Source organism: Strix uralensis, chromosome 23, assembly GCF_047716275.1.
Source record: "Strix uralensis isolate ZFMK-TIS-50842 chromosome 23, bStrUra1, whole genome shotgun sequence".
In the NCBI taxonomy this organism is placed as follows: Eukaryota; Metazoa; Chordata; class Aves; order Strigiformes; family Strigidae; genus Strix; species Strix uralensis.
Window position 1 is genome coordinate 684507 of NC_133994.1, and position 16743 is coordinate 701249.

At 60.2% G+C, this 16743-nt stretch overlaps 1 protein-coding gene across 7 annotated transcripts in view; it reads left to right on the forward strand.

The window, feature by feature from the left end:
- Positions 1-16743, forward strand: part of CHD5 (chromodomain helicase DNA binding protein 5) — a 28971-nt gene that overhangs the window by 5321 nt on the left and 6907 nt on the right. For 5 of the 7 annotated variants that reach the window (XR_012632047.1, XM_074892895.1, XM_074892899.1 and 2 more), the window contains exons 4-25: positions 655-773; positions 1330-1568; positions 2830-2954; positions 4628-4751; positions 6598-6764; positions 6845-7063; positions 7706-7915; positions 7994-8205; positions 9640-9771; positions 10303-10411; positions 10712-10903; positions 10989-11189; positions 11578-11715; positions 12243-12364; positions 12898-13071; positions 13753-13894; positions 14094-14225; positions 14558-14675; positions 15133-15257; positions 15674-15905; positions 15995-16120; positions 16248-16420. Coding sequence is in view for 6 of the 7 variants with exons in the window: in XM_074892895.1 (XP_074748996.1) it covers positions 655-773; positions 1330-1568; positions 2830-2954; positions 4628-4751; positions 6598-6764; positions 6845-7063; positions 7706-7915; positions 7994-8205; positions 9640-9771; positions 10303-10411; positions 10712-10903; positions 10989-11189; positions 11578-11715; positions 12243-12364; positions 12898-13071; positions 13753-13894; positions 14094-14225; positions 14558-14675; positions 15133-15257; positions 15674-15905; positions 15995-16120; positions 16248-16420 (3531 nt within the window). In the remaining variant the exon portion in view is untranslated. Of the gene's footprint in view, positions 1-654; positions 774-1329; positions 1569-2829; positions 2955-4627; positions 4752-6325; positions 6400-6597; positions 6765-6844; positions 7064-7705; positions 7916-7993; positions 8206-9639; positions 9772-10302; positions 10412-10711; positions 10904-10988; positions 11190-11577; positions 11716-12242; positions 12365-12897; positions 13072-13752; positions 13895-14093; positions 14226-14557; positions 14676-15132; positions 15258-15673; positions 15906-15994; positions 16121-16247; positions 16421-16743 lie in introns of those variants that run through there. The other 2 variants (XM_074892897.1, XM_074892901.1) reach the window with 2 other exon arrangements.

Consider the following 16743-nt stretch of genomic DNA (forward strand, 5'->3'; position numbering starts at 1 on the left):
CCTTTACCCTGAGCTGGTGCTAGAGCGTGGGACCTCAGGGTGAGGCCAGATCCCTGCTCCCAGGTCCTCATGGGCCCTCTCGTCGTGAGGAAGCCAGTGGTGAGGTCGGAGGCCTAGTCGGTAGCTTGGATCTCTGACAGACGGCAGCCTCTCAGTCCGAGGCAGCTTGCCACCTTGGCTCGTCCGCCCCCATCCCGCCAGTCACCGATCCAGCGCATCTGTCCTCTGAGCATGAGGACAGGGAGCGGCAGAGCAGCCCATGCTTTGAGGAGGTGGCTGGGGGATTTCACGAGAAGCTTGCCGTGGGTTTGGTGAGGAGGAGATTGCAGATGAGCGGCTGGGAGAGGGAAGGTTCTATTTCCCTGCTGTTCTTCTTGTGTGCAGAGAGAAGTTGAGTTTCTTGGAGACACGAAAGCTGCTGAGGCTTTGCGTTGTATTACATGCTGCGGGGAGCATTTGTGGTTAATGCACTCCTTGGAAGCGTGTGAAGCCTTAGTTCATGTCGTGCTCTGTTTTGTAAATCACAGAAACAAATCCTTGCGTGTGCTGACTAGGGAGAGCGTTCGGTACGGAGCGTGTGGCAGACCCCGCCATGCCCTGCTCGTCTGCAGAGCCGAGGTCATTTACATTAATGATGTCTCTCTACGTCTGCAGGAGCCGAAGAGCTCAGCCCAGCTGATGGAAGAGTGGGGCCTTGATGACGTAGATTATGTCTTCTCAGAAGAAGATTATCATACCCTGACTAATTACAAAGCTTTCAGCCAGTTCCTCAGGTAGGAAACTCCAGGTCTGGATGGGGCCTTGTGTGATGGTTGAGGTTTGGGTGTTGCTCAGTGAAATGGGTGAAGTTGGGAAGTAAATTCTCCATCACAAGCTCCTTGTTGCTTCTCCCCGCCTGACTCGGTCCTCAGGACTCCATTTTAATTGCAGGATTGGCTGAAAAGCAGCTGAAGCGCTTGTCTCTCCTCTCCCTCTCTCCAAACCCCCATTTTTGGTGTGTGCTTATTTGAGGTTTCATGAGAAAAATTGTGTAACGCTAATGAATTTTTGCTTGCACTGCGAGCCATTTGACACAGCAGGTCCGTCAGGGAAAGGCGCTCTCTGAGGAGGTTCAGGCGTGCCCCCTTTTGTGAGTGGACTTGTTCAGGCAGCTCTGCTCTCAGCTGCCTTTCGATGGAGCTGCTGCCCATGGGCCCAGCGACCTGCTGCTGGGGGTCCTGCGCCGCTGGGGTGTTTTTGGGCCGAACTGTCAGCACACGGCGAGCGGGAGCAGACGCGCAGCAGAGCGTTTCCGTTAACACGCGGTTCTCCCTCCCCCCTGCCCTGCAGGCCTCTGATCGCCAAGAAGAACCCCAAGATCCCCATGTCCAAGATGATGACCGTGCTCGGTGCCAAGTGGCGAGAGTTCAGTGCCAACAACCCCTTCAAGGGCAGCTCGGCAGCGGCGGCAGCAGCAGCTGTGGCTGCGGCAGTAGAGACCGTCACCGTCACCCCGCCGCTCGCCGCCAGCCCCCAGCCGTCCGCCTTGCCCACCGTCATCAGGAAGGCGAAGACCAAGGAGGGCAAGGGTAGGTTTGCGGCGGCAGGCCGAGCGGAGGGGCTCTCACTGGCAGCTGGCCGGCCCTGCAGAGCCCACCAGCTGCTTCTTCGGGCTGGCAAAGGTGGGGAAGCGGCTCCGGGCCAGGGGCGCGCTGCCGCGGGCAGGGAAAAGCGAAGTGACCGCAGCTCCCGCTGCCCTTGCAGAGGTCCTGAGGGTTGTGACCTGTGACAGATCCACCCTGGCAGCCTCGGGACCTTCTGGACTTCTGGCAATTTGTGGCAGTTAATGCTCAACTTCATTCTTCTATCTCAAATAAGTGCTCGGGCCATGTATTTCTGTGCCATCTCTCTCCTGGGGGGTTCTGCAAAAGCCCTCCAGAAAGCAGCAGTGTCCTCAGAGCCCCGTGTCCAAGCCGAAGAGGGCGTGTAGGTTAGCAGGACTAGGGCGGAGGCGCGTTGGCAGTGCGGGCCTGGTCTGGGCAGGAGAACGGGCACCGTTTGGCAGCTGAGCTGGTGCTTTGTCTCTGACATGGCAGGGAGTTCGGGGATGGAAACTGGCAGCAAGGCTGCAGCGCTTTTCAGAATCAAGGATTTATTCTCCTGGCAGTTGAGTGGAAGGTGACTGTCTTCAAAGCCCACTTGTGAGGAGCGAGCCAGTCACAGAAATCTGCAGTAGCTCCTCTGGAAACAGTCTGATTTGTACGGAAAGGCGTCTCCTGCTATAAACACCTTCCTGTTTCTGATAGCAGATTGGTGCCGCTTTCCCCATATGCGAACCGCTGTAGGAGCTGGGCAGTAGTGGGAAGGGGAGGGATCTCCCTTTGTTTGCACCACATTCCTCCTCGGGAAGGTCGTTGCCCCACTTCTGCAGTTGTCACCCCCTGATGCCTCGAGGGGTGTTGAACCAGCGGTTCGGAGCTGGCAGCTGACCGAGAGTGTGGCTGGCAGCAGCTTTCCTGCACCGCTGGCTCAGTGCGGCATTTCTGCCTCTCCGTGGCCACCTCTTTGCTCCCCTCCTTGCCCACCCCTGAGTCCCTGCTTGGTGTTCGCAGCCCTGTGGGCCGTGGGCTGTGGTCCCTCTCCTGGACCCCAGGGCAGACGCTTTCCTGCCCTGATTCTTCCCAAGCACTGGGTCTGGGCTTGCAGCCGTTTGCTCTGTGGACGGCGCTGCCCTGCTCCCCGGGGTCCCCGGCACGCTCTCACCTTCCCTGTAAATCCTGGGGGTGGGGCGGGGGGTGGCTGGGCAGACAGCTGTTTGTCGAGTACCAAACAAGTCTTCTGTTTCTCCAGGTCCAGGCGTGCGGAAGAAAATCAAGGGCTCCAAAGATGGGAAGAAAAAGGGAAAGGGGAAAAAGATGGCAGGCTTGAAATTCCGGTTTGGAGGAATCCCCAGCAAAAGGAAAAAGGGCTCCTCTGTAAGTGCGGGGGCCTTGGGTGCGGGGGGTGCGGCGGGGAAGCACAGGGAGAAGCCCTCCCGGAGAAGCTTCGTGTGACACATGAGGAGGTGCCACAGCCCCTGTTGTGCCCCTCTGCGAGGCACCAGTCTCCCGTCAGCACGTCGGTCCCTCCCTGCGATGGAGAGCTGTGTCCAGGCTCGGACTCGTACTTTGGGCGTCGGGGGTGGTAATGCCACCATTTCAGATTCCCTTTGCAAAGGAATTCTCCAGGGCTTGCACTCCAGCTGAACCCTACCTCAAAGAGAATTGTCGGATGCTTTAATGACGTTAGCGCAGCCCGCCTCCGGGCATCTGTGGTCCCGCAGCATAGCCCAGGGCTACCAGAGCTTCCCAGTCTGAGCCCGGCAGCGGGGCTCTGCTGCGGGCTGTGTGCTGCGCTCTTGTCAGCGCCTGAATATCAGGTGCGTTTTAAAAATGAATCTCTTAAATCACTATTGAATAGGGGTGGAACTTCTGTAGGTCTTGATAACGTTACTGACCCAAATCCCGTTAGTTCACCCTCACCGGAGCTCGCTGACTGTAGCTCTGGTTTGCATAACGCGACCTGTTTGTAAACACCTGTGTGCGTCGAGGCTGAAGCGAAAGGAGCAGCGCGAGGCAGCCGCTTGCTGCTGCGTTTTCTCAATCGCGCATCATGAAAAATTCATCCCGTCTCCGGGTGCGCTCTGGATCCGTGCCGTTGCCTTTTTGAGAGTTACGAAGGGCCTGGGCTTGCTCCTGCAGCCGGAGCGCGAAGCTCCTGATTACCAGCGTGCAAATCGGGGATTTGCACGCCTGAGTCTCCGGAATAAGAATTCAGCGGCATTATTACGTTTTGACCCCGCTGAACACCGGGCCTGCTTAACTCCTTTTACGGTCCAGGGAAGGCCAAGCGTGAGTGCCTACATGCAGGCAGCGACAGGCTGACACCAGCTGAAACGGATGTCGAGGGAGGGAGAGGGGGCCAAGGTCTGCCACGCAGTGGGGAAGGGGGCCCCTGGCTGCCCAGGAGTGGGAGCAGGGGCTCGTCCCCCCATTCCTCTCTGGCTCGGGTGTCTGCACCCGGGATAACACCATCTCTTGGGGCTGGCTGATGCCCATGAGATGCTGCTGAGCCTCTCCCGACGCGCCCGGCCAGCCGCAGCACGCGATAGCTCTGCACTCTGTGCTAGCAGGGACGGCAGACGCAGGGCAAGCCCTGACCCCACCTCTGTCAGGGAGCTGACATGTTGATTTACGTATTTTAAATGTGCTCTGAGGTTCGCTGGGTGGTTGCATGCACCGACGGGGCCCTGGGCTGGACAGGCTGTCCCTGGGCTGGGCCGTGCCGAGCCAGGTAGTTGCCTTCAGGCTGTAGTGAAGGCCCAATCTGTGCTTACTGCTTGTCGGGTGGGGACAGGGACCTGATAGAGGAGCTTCCCCCGCGTCCTAAAGCCTTGTGACGCTCCTGTGACCCCGCCCGCCCTGCCACTGTCCCTGCTGGTCTCTTGGTGTGGGAGGGAGGGTGCCCCCAGGAGCTCAGCTGCTGACTGATGATCCCCCGTGGGTTTCTATGGGTCTCTGGGGGCCTGTTCTGCAGCAGAGCGACGTTCTCCAGGGGTGAGCGCTGGGGTGCCAGTGCTTGGACTGTGCCTTGGTTTTCCCCTCTGCAGAGCGAAGAGGAGGAACGGGAGGAATCCGACTTCGACAGTGCCAGCATCAACAGCTCCTCCGTGCGCTCCGAGTGCTCGGCTGGCCTGGGGAAGAGAGGGAAGAGGAGGAGAAAGAAAAAGAGGAGTAGGCCATCCTTTGTACTCTGTTCCTGTTCTGTTGGGATTTCCCTCGTCAGATGGTGCTTCCCTGGCCTTTGCAGCTCCGGGCTGTGCCTGGCGCTGGCTCGGTGGGAGTGGATGTGCTTGTGCTTGGCCGTGTGTGTGGGGTGCGAGGTGCTTTCCTGGTGTCCGGGCCCCACTGCTGGGGGGCTCGTGCCTGCAGGTGGGTGGTGAGTGGGTCCTGCCGTGGGGCACCGCCTCACCCCGCAGTGCCAGTGGAGCAGCCGGGCCACAGGGCTTGTCCGTCTGTCTGTCTGCTGTCAGCTTTCCCTCCGGGCCTCTCTCCAGCCGTCAGCCACCTCCCGAGGCTCATCGGCCCCCGAGCCAGTTCTGTGCCGCTGCTCAGCGTTGCTTTGGCAGAGCCATGGTTGCGGTGCTCTGCCCCGTCCCGCTGCCCGCCCCAGGACTCTGCCTGCGCCTTGAGCACTGGGGTGCGTCACGGGCCATGAGGGCAGCTGGCACCCTGCCTGCACATGCCATCCCACCAGGATTTGTCCTTTAGCAGCAAAGTTCCAGAATTTGCGGGGCTACCAGGGAAGGGGTTTTCTGAGGGGCAGCCCCTGGAGCGACGTGGCTTGTGGCAAGCTCCCAGCAGAGCAGGGCAGCTGCGGGCAGGATGGCGTTAAGGGGCTTTTTGTCTGCGTGAGATGTGCAGCCAGGCAGCGGGCAGGCGGCAGGTCTGTGGTAGGATGTAGGATGAGGGAGGCACAGAACAGCAGTGGAAAGTGTCTGTCGGGTCTCCCAGTGGCTGCGTGGCCGTGTTTGTGTGCGCGTTCCTTCCTCCCTGCCCTTGCGCAGGGCTGCGGGTGGATCCTGCATGGTGGCACCTCTATCCCTGTGCTGCCGCTGAGAGGAGCCCCCGTGCACCGAGGTGTCCCAGGCCCGGCTCCGAGCGCCGACGGGGGCTGCTGGGGCCCGGTGCTGCCCTGCCCAGCCTCCCGGTGCCGTCCCTGCCTCCTGTGCCGCTCACCGCAGGACACGCGCTGCTTTTCTACCTTGTGTCCCTGTTCGGGATGAGATGCTTCAGGTCCAGGCCCATCCTTTGGCTTCTTGGCTTTGCCGACAGGTTTTTGCTTCTGAGAAATGGAAGGGCGGCTTCTGGGCTGGGGGACAGTTAGGGTGCGACGCTGGCCGGCCTCGTGTCGGTCCGAGGCAGGGCAGGCTGGCTGGCTCCACGTCTGGCATGCGAAGGGCATCGCTTCTCCTCCCGGCGTGTTGCTGTACGAGGGCCCTCGTGCCGGAGCTGGGCAGCTCCTGCCGCGCGCTGGAGGAGCAGAAGGTCGGAGTTTGTGGCAGAGCTGGGAATTGAGACGAGCCGTTCCGGCGCTGGCAAGGCCTTGGCCCTCCCTTCCTCTTCCTGTCTGTGCCGAGTTGAGAGAGCTCCTGCCTCTGCGCCAGTGAGCACCCAGGAAGAGCAGAGTAGTCCCAGGAGAGGAGTCGTCCTCCTCGGCCGTGTCACCCTTGCATGGTGCGTTTGCAGTTGGTGGCGGTGGTACCTGGGGAGGTTTCTCTGACTGGCCTCCCTTGCAACCTCTCCAGGTTCTGGCATTCTCCATTGAGAGCCTGAAGGAACCAAAGGATGATACAGTGTGGAGAGAGAAAGAGAGACAGAGGTGAGATGATGTTGTGTGCAAAGATGAACTGTGGTGCTGAGGGACAGAGAGGTAGGGGGACGTAACAGGAGGGGTCCGAGGCGAAACGCTTTCCTTATTTCCTTAACTGTATCATAGAGGAGCAAGTGTCCCGTTCCCTCCCGGGAGAGCAGGCGGCTCTGCCGCCCCTCTGACCGTGCGCCTGTCCCTTGCTTGCAGTTGAGGAAGGGGACGGCTACGAGACAGACCACCAGGACTACTGCGAGGTGTGCCAGCAGGGAGGGGAGATCATCCTATGCGACACTTGTCCTCGTGCCTACCACCTTGTCTGCCTGGACCCCGAGCTGGAGAAGGCCCCCGAGGGCAAGTGGAGCTGCCCCCACTGCGTGAGTGGGGTCGGGGCCCCGCGGGGGCGGGCGGGCGGGCGGCGGAAGCCCTTGGCGTTACGCTGGCTGTGCTTCCCCAGGAGAAGGAGGGCATCCAGTGGGAGCCGAAGGAGGAGGAGGAGGAGGAAGAGGAAGGTGGCGAGGAGGAGGAGGACGACCACATGGAGTTCTGCCGGGTCTGTAAGGACGGAGGGGAGCTGCTGTGCTGCGACACCTGCCCGTCCTCCTACCACCTCCACTGCCTGAACCCGCCGCTGCCGGAGATACCAAACGGTGAATGGCTCTGCCCTCGCTGTACAGTGAGTGTTACCAGCATTCCTCGCCCCGTCCCTGCCCCTCGCACCCGCTCCCTGTGCCCTGTGCGGGGCCAGCCTGCTGCCCTCCGCCACAGCCCCCTCCGTGGGGGGGCATCGCTGCCAGCCGCAGGCACCCGAGGGCCCTGCCCGGCTCTGCTGCCTGCGCCGTGCCCCCGCGGGGATGCTGGCTGGCGGCTTCCCCGCGGTTCTGAGCTGGGGTGCTGAGCCCCCTCTGGTGTGCAGAGGGGCCTTTCCTGCCTGGTGCAGGACCCGTCCCCATGGGGGATGCGACAGCGTCACCTGTGCCAGCAGCCCCCGCCCACCCCACAGCCCCACCTGTTAGAACGGCGCAGGGGTGGCTCTGCCCGGCACAGCCAGAGTCCGGGACCCTTCGGGTCTCCCGGTTTGCTGCAGCTGGGGGTGAATCCACGGTCACTCTCCGCCCTGGGCTTTCCCTCTGGCAGCAGCTTTCGGCACAGGCTGTGCTGCCACGCTCCCCGCAGCCCTGGCTGTGCTCTGCCTGCCGCGTCGGCATGGCTGCAGCCGCTCGGCATCGCCAGCCCCCTTCTGCCCTCCTCCCTGCAGCCCCCGACAGGGAATCACCTTAAACTCCATGCTCTTGCCTGTTTGCTTTTTCATCCCCAGTGCCCTCCCTTGAAGGGCAAAGTCCAACGCATCCTGCACTGGGCCTGGAAGGAGCCGCCGGCCGCCCCGCTCCCACCCGTGCTGCCCGCTCCAGACGCGGAGCTGGCTCTGCCCCCGCCGAAGGTGCTGGAGGGGATCCCGGAGCGCGAGTTCTTCGTGAAGTGGGCAGGCCTCTCCTACTGGCACTGCTCCTGGGTCAAGGAGCTGCAGGTGAGCCAGCGCGTCCTTGGCGTCGGCGTTGTGCCCCTGCCCTGCCCGTGGGCTGAGCGCGGCTCCCTCCTGCCGCAGCTGGAGCTCTATCACACCGTGATGTACCGCAACTACCAACGGAAGAACGACATGGATGAGCCGCCAGCCTTCGACTACGGCTCTGGGGACGAGGACAGCCAGAGGGAGAAGCGGAAGAACAAAGACCCCCAGTACACCAAGATGGAGGAGCGGTTCTACCGCTACGGCATCAAGCCCGAGTGGATGATGATCCACCGCATCCTGAACCACAGGTGAGGAGCCGCGTGCGGCACGTGAACGCCTCAGAAGGCGCGTGCCAGGGTGCCCGAGCCCCCGGCAGTGCTGGTGCTGAGCGATGCTGTTGCGAGCCGGGGAGGGAGACGGGAAGGACGAGCCCCGCCGCGCGTCCTGGGGCCCCGCGAGTTCTGCGGATGAGGCGTTGGGCGGCGGGTCTGCGCTCTCTGCGGGTTTCCCCTCCGCGTGCAGCTCTGCCACGGGGGGTTTGCACGGTTCGCTGAGCCTCTGGGACTGCCTGTTGCGGGATTCCTGCGTTGGCTGAGCTCTCCCTGCCAGCACCGGGAAGTTCTGGCAAAGCCAAAATCTTGGGCTGGTGGGATTTCAGCTGCTGGCTTGTTTCGAGGTCTCTGTCGCCTTGGAGGTTGGCTCCGAGGTGAACCAAGGCCGGAGTGAATCGATGCCTGCCTTATTTTCATTTCTGCTACGCTGCGTGTTAAAAACAGAGACAGCAGATTTTCCCAGAGGTGGATGCACAGTTGTTCCGCTCTTCCCAGACGTGCTTGGGTCCCCGTTACAGCCTCATAAATCTCTGCTGCAGCCCAGTGACGGGTCCGGCTTCCATCGCCTGTGCCCTGCGGCTGCTGCCGCTTGCCTGAGCCGCTGCGGGACAGCAGCCCGAGTCCGTGTGGATCATTTGTTCCCCTCGGAACCACGTGGCCCCTCTGCACTGGCCTCAGGGACCTGCGTGCTGCACGTACCCGAGAGGCGCGGCGTTCCCAACACCGACGGGGACAGTGCCCGGGGATAGGGGTTTGAGCAGTGCCCGACTCCCTTATGAAGCCTTGACATCTGCGTTTCTTTTCTGTGGAAGAAATTTCCTGCGTACGAAATGTGCTGCGCAGATGGTTCTTTTACATCGAACAGCTAGAGATGAATTTTTGTTGAATTTCTACGTTTCAAGTGGCAACTCGAAATTTCAAGCGGCAACTGTGCTTGAAGGCTGCTTGGCAGGAAATAAATAACACTGCCTGGCTAATTTCCGTGGGAGTGTTCCATTGTCTGCTAAGAAGGCAAGGGTTTTTTCCTCGTAGGCGTATAATCGGACTCAGTAGTGTGTTTATTCATTTTTCAGTGGAAGCAAAACTTAAAAGAGCAGTGAATGCTGGAGGAGAAAGAGGGTGAGCGCTGGTTCATCCAGGCCTGGGAAAACAGGAAAACGGGGTTGTTCGGTGGAATGGAAGAGCAGCCTTTAAAGCTTAATGATTTAACACACGCAGCAGGTTAACAGGCATTTCTGCAGCAAAGTGCTGATACTTTCGTTACGTTTTTCTGCCCCTGCCTGGGTGTTGTGGTCTGTGGGCAGAAGCAGAGGATGAAGCATCCAGGTTTGTGGAAGCAGGTTACAGCCAGCTGCTTCCCGGGGGTCGAGGGCCGTTTCACTGACAGGCTTTTCGTGCCCTGCGCTACAGCTTTGACAAGAAGGGCGACATCCATTACCTGATCAAGTGGAAAGACCTGCCGTACGACCAGTGCACCTGGGAGATCGACGAGATAGACATCCCCTACTACGAAAACCTCAAACACCTCTACTGGAACCACAGGTAGGAGCTGGGCAGAGCCGGGACGGCCTGCACAGGCGTTGGGGACGGCCGGGGGCTCGTCGGTGTGTCCCTCAGGAATGTGTGGGCACTGCTCGCAGGGACCTCTCTCCAGAGAGCAGTGGCCGAGCACTGTCGGAAAGCTGGGCCCTCCCGAAAGGCCGTTTCGGGGCTGCTGGACATCCGGCCGACCTGTTGTTTTCAGCCGGTGCTCCCCTTCCCCTGCGTTCATGCTACTGAAATATTCCCGGTGTCCCTGCGCTTCTGGGTGGCTCCGTGGCACTGCTGCCTGTCTGTTTTGGGGCAAAACCACAGTATTCCAATGAGATCGCTGTTCTTCATTTTGGATGATGTTGTGTGGACTGTTGGGAGGGGAAAATTAACAAATGCTCCATGAGCGCCTGTGCTAATTGGGCCAGAAAAGCTCCCGCTGGGAAAAGGCAGTGGAGTTTGAGAGGGGTTTCTGTCCCTCGGCTTGGGGAGCGGGAGAGGGATGCCCGCCCGCCCTTTCCTGACGCGCACGGGCTGTTGCAGGGAGCTGATGCTGGGGGAGGACACGCGCCCTCTGAAGAAGCTGAACAAGAAAGGGAAAAAGCTGAAAGAGGAGAAGCTGGAAAAGCCTCCAGAAACGCCTCTGGTGGATGTGAGTAAGGACGGCAGAGACAGCGCTACGGTGTGCGAGCCCCGAGATGGGGAGGTCTGTCTGGCCCCCCATCCTGTTAGGTTTTTCTCCTCTAGTTCCTTTGGGTTCCTGTATTTTTTTCACTGAAAGCTCCGGGGTGGTTCCGCAGTAGGAGCCTGAGGGCTGGGCTGTGCCAGGGACCCCGCCTGCGCCCCTTTGGGGCGGTTCGGTGTCACAAGGCTGAAGAGGGACGGGCTTGGCTGCAGAGGGAGGACAGGGAGTTGGTTCTCACGGCTTCGCATCGTGTCTCCCTCTTGTCAGCCAACGGTGAAGTTCGACAAGCAGCCGTGGTACATCGACGCCACGGGAGGCACGCTCCATCCTTACCAGCTGGAAGGGCTAAACTGGCTGAGGTTTTCCTGGGCCCAAGGGACGGATACGATCCTGGCCGACGAGATGGGGCTGGGGAAGACTGTGCAGACCATCGTGTTCTTGTACTCCCTGTACAAGGAGGTGGGCAGAGCATCCAGCAGTCCCCGAGGCGGCTGAAAGCTGCTCAGTGTGGGGAGAACAGCTCGGGCTTTGTCTCCCCGAGCAGGGCCACTCGAAGGGGCCGTATCTGGTCAGTGCCCCCCTCTCCACCATCATCAACTGGGAGCGTGAGTTTGAGATGTGGGCACCCGACTTCTACGTCGTGACCTACACGGGGGACAAAGAAAGCCGGTCGGTCATCCGGGAAAACGAGTTTTCTTTTGAAGACAACGCCATCCGGAGTGGAAAGAAGGTTTTCCGGATGAAGGTGGGAGCCAAGCCTGCGCACTACCCAGTACTTGCATCACCAGTGAGGAGGGGAGGGAGCAGGATTTGACCTGGAGAGGGGGAAGCTGGTGAGGTCCCTAATAGCTGTTTTCCAAAGAGGGAAGCTGGCAATGTTGCCAAATGCAGGAGGTTTGTGATGAGCTTTAAAGATTTCTGCCAGACCCTTTTCTGTTTCTGTAGCCCCCTGCTTAGTTCCAGCGTTCAGTCGGGTGTTGATTTTGTGCTGGCACGACTTGTGCCTCGGCTGCTGGCACTCTGCAGTGCAGTCCCCCCCCTTTTCTCCCTGGGTCACGTACAGCAGCAGCAAAAGTGGAGGCCGTCCCTTTCCCTGCCCTCATCCTGGCTGTTCTCTCCCCCTGCTCCTCCAGAAGGAAGCCCAGATCAAGTTCCACGTCCTGCTCACCTCCTACGAGCTGATCACCATTGACCAGGCGGTGCTGGGCTCCATCGAGTGGGCCTGTCTGGTGGTGGATGAAGCGCACAGGCTGAAGAACAACCAGTCCAAAGTAGGTAGCGGATGCTGGCGAGCGATTTTTGTGCTGCGGCCGGTGCCACAAAGATAGGACACACTGTGCTGCTCCGAGCTTTCCTCCCTGGGAGCTGAAAGATGTCCTCACCTCGCACAGGCTCTGCCTGGGACCCGCGGCTCGGTGGATTTGCTCTCTTTAACATCCTCTGGCATTAAAAATCCTTCAGTAGGGGAGGAGGCAGCAGCCTGGCTGCCTGCCCGGCAGCCTGACAGCGCTTGGATGGGCTGTCACGGAGGGGAATGGAGCCCTCACTTTCCTCTCCTCTTGACCTGAGGCTAAATGCAGCCTCTAGCCCCTGGGGCCTTCACGCAGTCCTCGGTGTGGCCGAGGAGTTGGGGGTTGCTGCCTATGCTCGAGGGGATGGCTCGGAGCAGGATGTGCAGGCTGCAGTCCGGCTCCACGCGCCCGGGGTGGGGGGGAGGTCGCTGCCAGGTTCCGCAGAGTCCCCAGCTGAGTGATCGGCTCCTCGGAGCCCTTTGCACCAACCTTGTTTCTTTTCCCAGTTCTTTAGAGTATTAAATAGCTACAAGATCGATTACAAGCTGCTACTCACCGGGACTCCGCTCCAGAACAACTTGGAAGAGCTCTTCCACCTCCTCAATTTCCTGACTCCCGAGAGGTTTAAGTAAGTTCCACTAGTTCCCCTCCCCAAAAAGGGGGAGAAGCTGGGACCCAGCCGGCACCACAGCTTGTTCCCCAGGGCTGCTGCTGGTGTGGGGGTGCCTGGATCCAGTTACTGCTGTGCCAGTGTCCCCAGTCTGCGCCGCAGGCAGACGGCAAAACGCATCGCCCCCGCGGCTACACGCACGTTTTGCATAACCCCACGTTTATTCCCGTGGGCGGCTACTTCTGGGATCCTGGGGTAGCTGTTGCCTTGCTGTCGGTCAGGGGATTTGTGAGCAAGGAACTGGAACCTGCCTCCTTGTCCCTCTCTGAGGGGACAGGGGGGCTTTGGGAACTTGTTCAGACCTTGTATTAATGCATTTAGTGCGGATTTCCCCTCGGCAGCTCCTCGATCTGGCTTCTGCTCTGCTTGGGAGCAGGCAGGGGCTGTTACCTCATCCTGCGCCGTCGGAGCTCTGCCCTTGTTTTTAAGCCATTAAGATACAGATTCCTCCGCCCTCCCTCAGCACTGTCTGGTTCTGGCTGCTTTCACAGTAACCTGGAGGGGTTCCTGGAGGAGTTTGCAGACATCTCCAAGGAGGACCAGATCAAAAAGCTCCACGATCTGCTGGGGCCCCACATGCTGCGGCGGCTCAAGGCGGACGTCTTCAAGAACATGCCGGCCAAGACGGAGCTGATCGTGCGAGTGGAGCTGAGCCAGATGCAGAAGTGAGTTGTTCCAGGAGCTGGCTGGCTCCTCTGCGCCCGCCTCGTCTGCAGCGCGGCGGGGTGTCAGCGGGGCGCCCCGCTGTCCTGGGGCCTGCTGCGGAAAGAGCCAGAGCGCTTTCTGTCTCACCGGGGAGCGCCTTCAGCCTGGTTAAACTGGGCTCTGTGCAGGCCTGGCTGCTCAGTGGGGAGTGTTTAGTGCGTGGCAGGCTGTCAGCGTGGCTCTGCTAGTTCTGGGGGTGCAGAGAAAACTGAGCCTGAACCCCCTTCTCCTGTCGGGGCACCAGCCCGTGCTGCCAGCTCACCCAGAGCATTGCTGTGGCCCCGGGGCGCTTGCTCAGCTCCCTTGGGTTTGGGCTGAGCTCAGCTTCAGCAGCATCTTCTGCCAAGACCGGGGAAGGGCATGGCGCGTCCTCCCGGCACGGTGGGGCTGGGCTGGGTTTACACCCTGCGGCAGGAAGCGTTCCTGGCCGCTGCGCTCCCGAGTCCATCCCGCTTACAGGGGACAAACGAATAAACCCGGCCCCAGGCTGAGGGTGCCAGACTGTTGCTTTTAAAAACGTCCAAACATCCCCCAGGAAGCTCCAGTGACACACGTGGGGTTTAATTCAGTGCCGTCCTGTTTCTGCCAGTCCCACATCTGGCTGAATTAACGGGGTGTCTGTCCCATCCCCCTTCCTGCAGGAAATACTACAAATTCATCCTGACGAGGAATTTCGAAGCCCTGAATTCGAAAGGTGGTGGGAACCAGGTCTCGCTGCTCAACATCATGATGGACCTGAAGAAGTGCTGTAACCACCCGTACCTCTTCCCCGTGGCGGCGGTGGTACGTCCGCTGTGTTTGTGCCGTGGAGACGTTGCTCAGGCCGTCGGTGGGGGCTGTTTCTGTGATCCTGCCTTGGTTAATGGTGTGGGTTTTCACACAAGTGGTTTCGTACAAGGATTTTGTCTTTGAAATGCACACGATGCCTCGGTGATGTTAGCGCATGTTGCCCTGGAAGAGGCTAACCAGGATGCCTTCACAGGAGGCCCCGGTTCTGCCCAACGGATCCTACGATGGGAATTCTTTGGTCAAATCTTCTGGGAAACTGATGCTGCTCCAAAAGATGCTGAAGAAGTTACGGGATGGGGGTCACAGAGTTCTGATCTTCTCCCAGGTGAGTGTAGGGAAGGATTAATCATACATTTTGAAAGGATTTTTTTGGTTCCGAGTGAGGATTTTGTGCTGGGAACAGATAGAGGTAGGTGGAAGAGCTGGGGGCAGCTTATCCGCCAGCCAGCAAGGCTGCTGGGGCAGCTGGGGCGGATGGGCCATGTCCCAGCTCTCCCGAGGGCGCGTCTGTCGTGTTGAAAACCTCTCTTACTGCGGATGAAGGGGAGCTGTAACCCCTTCAACCCGGGCAGGGGCCCAGCCAGGGCAGGTTCCAGGGGGGCGCGGGGAGCCAGCCCGTGCAGAGCCCCTCGTGCCAGGGTCACTTTGCCCGTGCAGATGACAAAGATGCTGGACTTGCTGGAGGATTTCCTGGAGTACGAAGGCTACAAGTACGAGCGGATAGACGGGGGCATCACCGGCGGCCTGCGCCAGGAGGCCATAGACAGGTTTAACGGTACTCACGTTTCTGCCTCGCCGAGGAGAGGGCGCAGGGCGGGTTGGCGGCATGGGGGGGTGACTGGGCCCCGGAGCCCCCGCTTGACCCCAGGGCGTTGCCTGTGTGTCGGTTGGGCCACGCTGGCTGGTCCAGCTCGTTGGTGAGCCCTCGAGCTGTGTCCCACAGCGAGCCCGGAGCGTGCCAGCGGCCGGCTGCCTGGTCTGAGGGGCTCCAGCCTTTCCCTTCAAGGCCTCGGTAGACGGCAGAGCCTCCCCGCCAGCTCGGGAGCTGCATTTTCTCCAGTAACGGGCTCCCAGGGAACGATGTGTTTTCACTCCTTGCCTTGGCTGTTGCTTGTTGGCTTAGACCGACGGTTCCCACTGCTTTATCCCTGAAGCGTGGTACTGCATCTTTCCATGTAAGCTGGGCTCCTTTCTGTCTCACTGTTTGCCACCTGTGGGTTTGTCTTTCTCAGCTCCTGGTGCTCAGCAGTTCTGCTTTCTCCTCTCTACCCGCGCCGGCGGTCTGGGCATAAACCTTGCTACGGCCGACACAGTCATTATTTATGATTCTGACTGGAATCCCCACAATGACATCCAGGTTTCTGACTTTTCTTTCTCCTTCTTGTATAGTAAGTACCTCTGTGGCTTTGCCCGCTGTTTGCACACCCTGCACAGGGAAGTTGGTCTCTCTCTTGAGAGAGAGCTGCCGACCCTTTCTGCAGGGTTTATGGGGAGTGTTTCTGCTCAGGAGCCCCCTTCTTGCATCCACCAGCCTCACCCTGGCCTGTCTGAGGTGTGGGAGAGACCCGGCACATAAAACCGGCTCTCTTCTGTGGGCTTCTCACTTTCTCCTGCTGCCTGTTCACAACCGAGTGTCCCCTCCTCTTCTGGGGAGCTTCCACTTGCATTTCCAAAAGCCCGGGGCAGACCCTAAAGCTCAGGACTGACGCCAGCGGGGAGTGACGGCCGGCGCATCCCGGTGCCGCCCTCAACAGCTTCGTTCTCTGCCTGCAGGCGTTCAGCAGAGCTCACCGCATCGGGCAGAACAAGAAGGTGATGATCTACCGCTTCGTGACCAGAGCCTCCGTTGAAGAGCGCATCACCCAGGTGGCCAAAAGGAAGATGATGCTCACCCACCTCGTGGTCCGCCCGGGGCTCGGCTCCAAGTCGGGCTCCATGACCAAGCAAGAGCTGGACGACATCCTCAAGTTTGGGACAGAAGAGCTCTTCAAGGATGACGTGGAAGGTGAGGCCGGGAAGGCACTGGGGGCGCTCTGCGTGTGGCAGGGCCCTCCTGGTGCGACAGGGCTCATTCTCCTCCTCTTGCCCCTGCAGGCATGGTGTCCCAGGGGCAGCGGATCACCATGCCGGATGCTGTCACCCCTTTCTCTGACACGCTGTCGTCCAAGGGCGGTGCGGTGACTCCCGGCATGAAAAAAAAGCACGGTGGCACCCCACCAGGTGCGTAGCCCCCCTTGTTGGGGTGACCCGTCCCCTGCCCTGGCCCTGCACCCAACCTGAGCTGGCCGGTCTCTGGGTGTGGGCTGTCTGTGATCTGTGCTTCCGTCCCCCTCGCTGTGCTCTCCAGGTGACAACAAGGACGTGGATGACAGCAGCGTGATCCACTACGACGACGCTGCCATCTCCAAGCTTCTGGACCGAAACCAGGATGCGACTGATGACACAGAGCTGCAGAACATGAACGAGTATCTCAGCTCCTTTAAAGTGGCCCAGTATGTTGTGAGAGAAGAGGACGGTGTGGTAATGTGATTAGTATCCTGTCTTACAATCCCACCTCTTTGTACGTCCCTCTGTGTTCCCTCCGCTCCCTTTCCTCTTGCTGCGAGTGTCTCGGCGCGGGGCAGGGCTCCTCCCTGCTCTCTGCGGCTGCTGTGGGTTGTTCCAGACCTCGGGGGGTCCCCGGGCAGGGGAAGCTCAGTCCTTCGCCCTGTGCAGCCCAGGGTGCGAGCTGGGCCCTGTCCCGCTTGGCACGGGGCCTCATTCCCATCGGAGCATCCGTAGGCACCATCTGTCTGTCCGAAGGCCCGTCCCTGGCAGCCGGGCCAGGGCCACGGTGCTGCCGA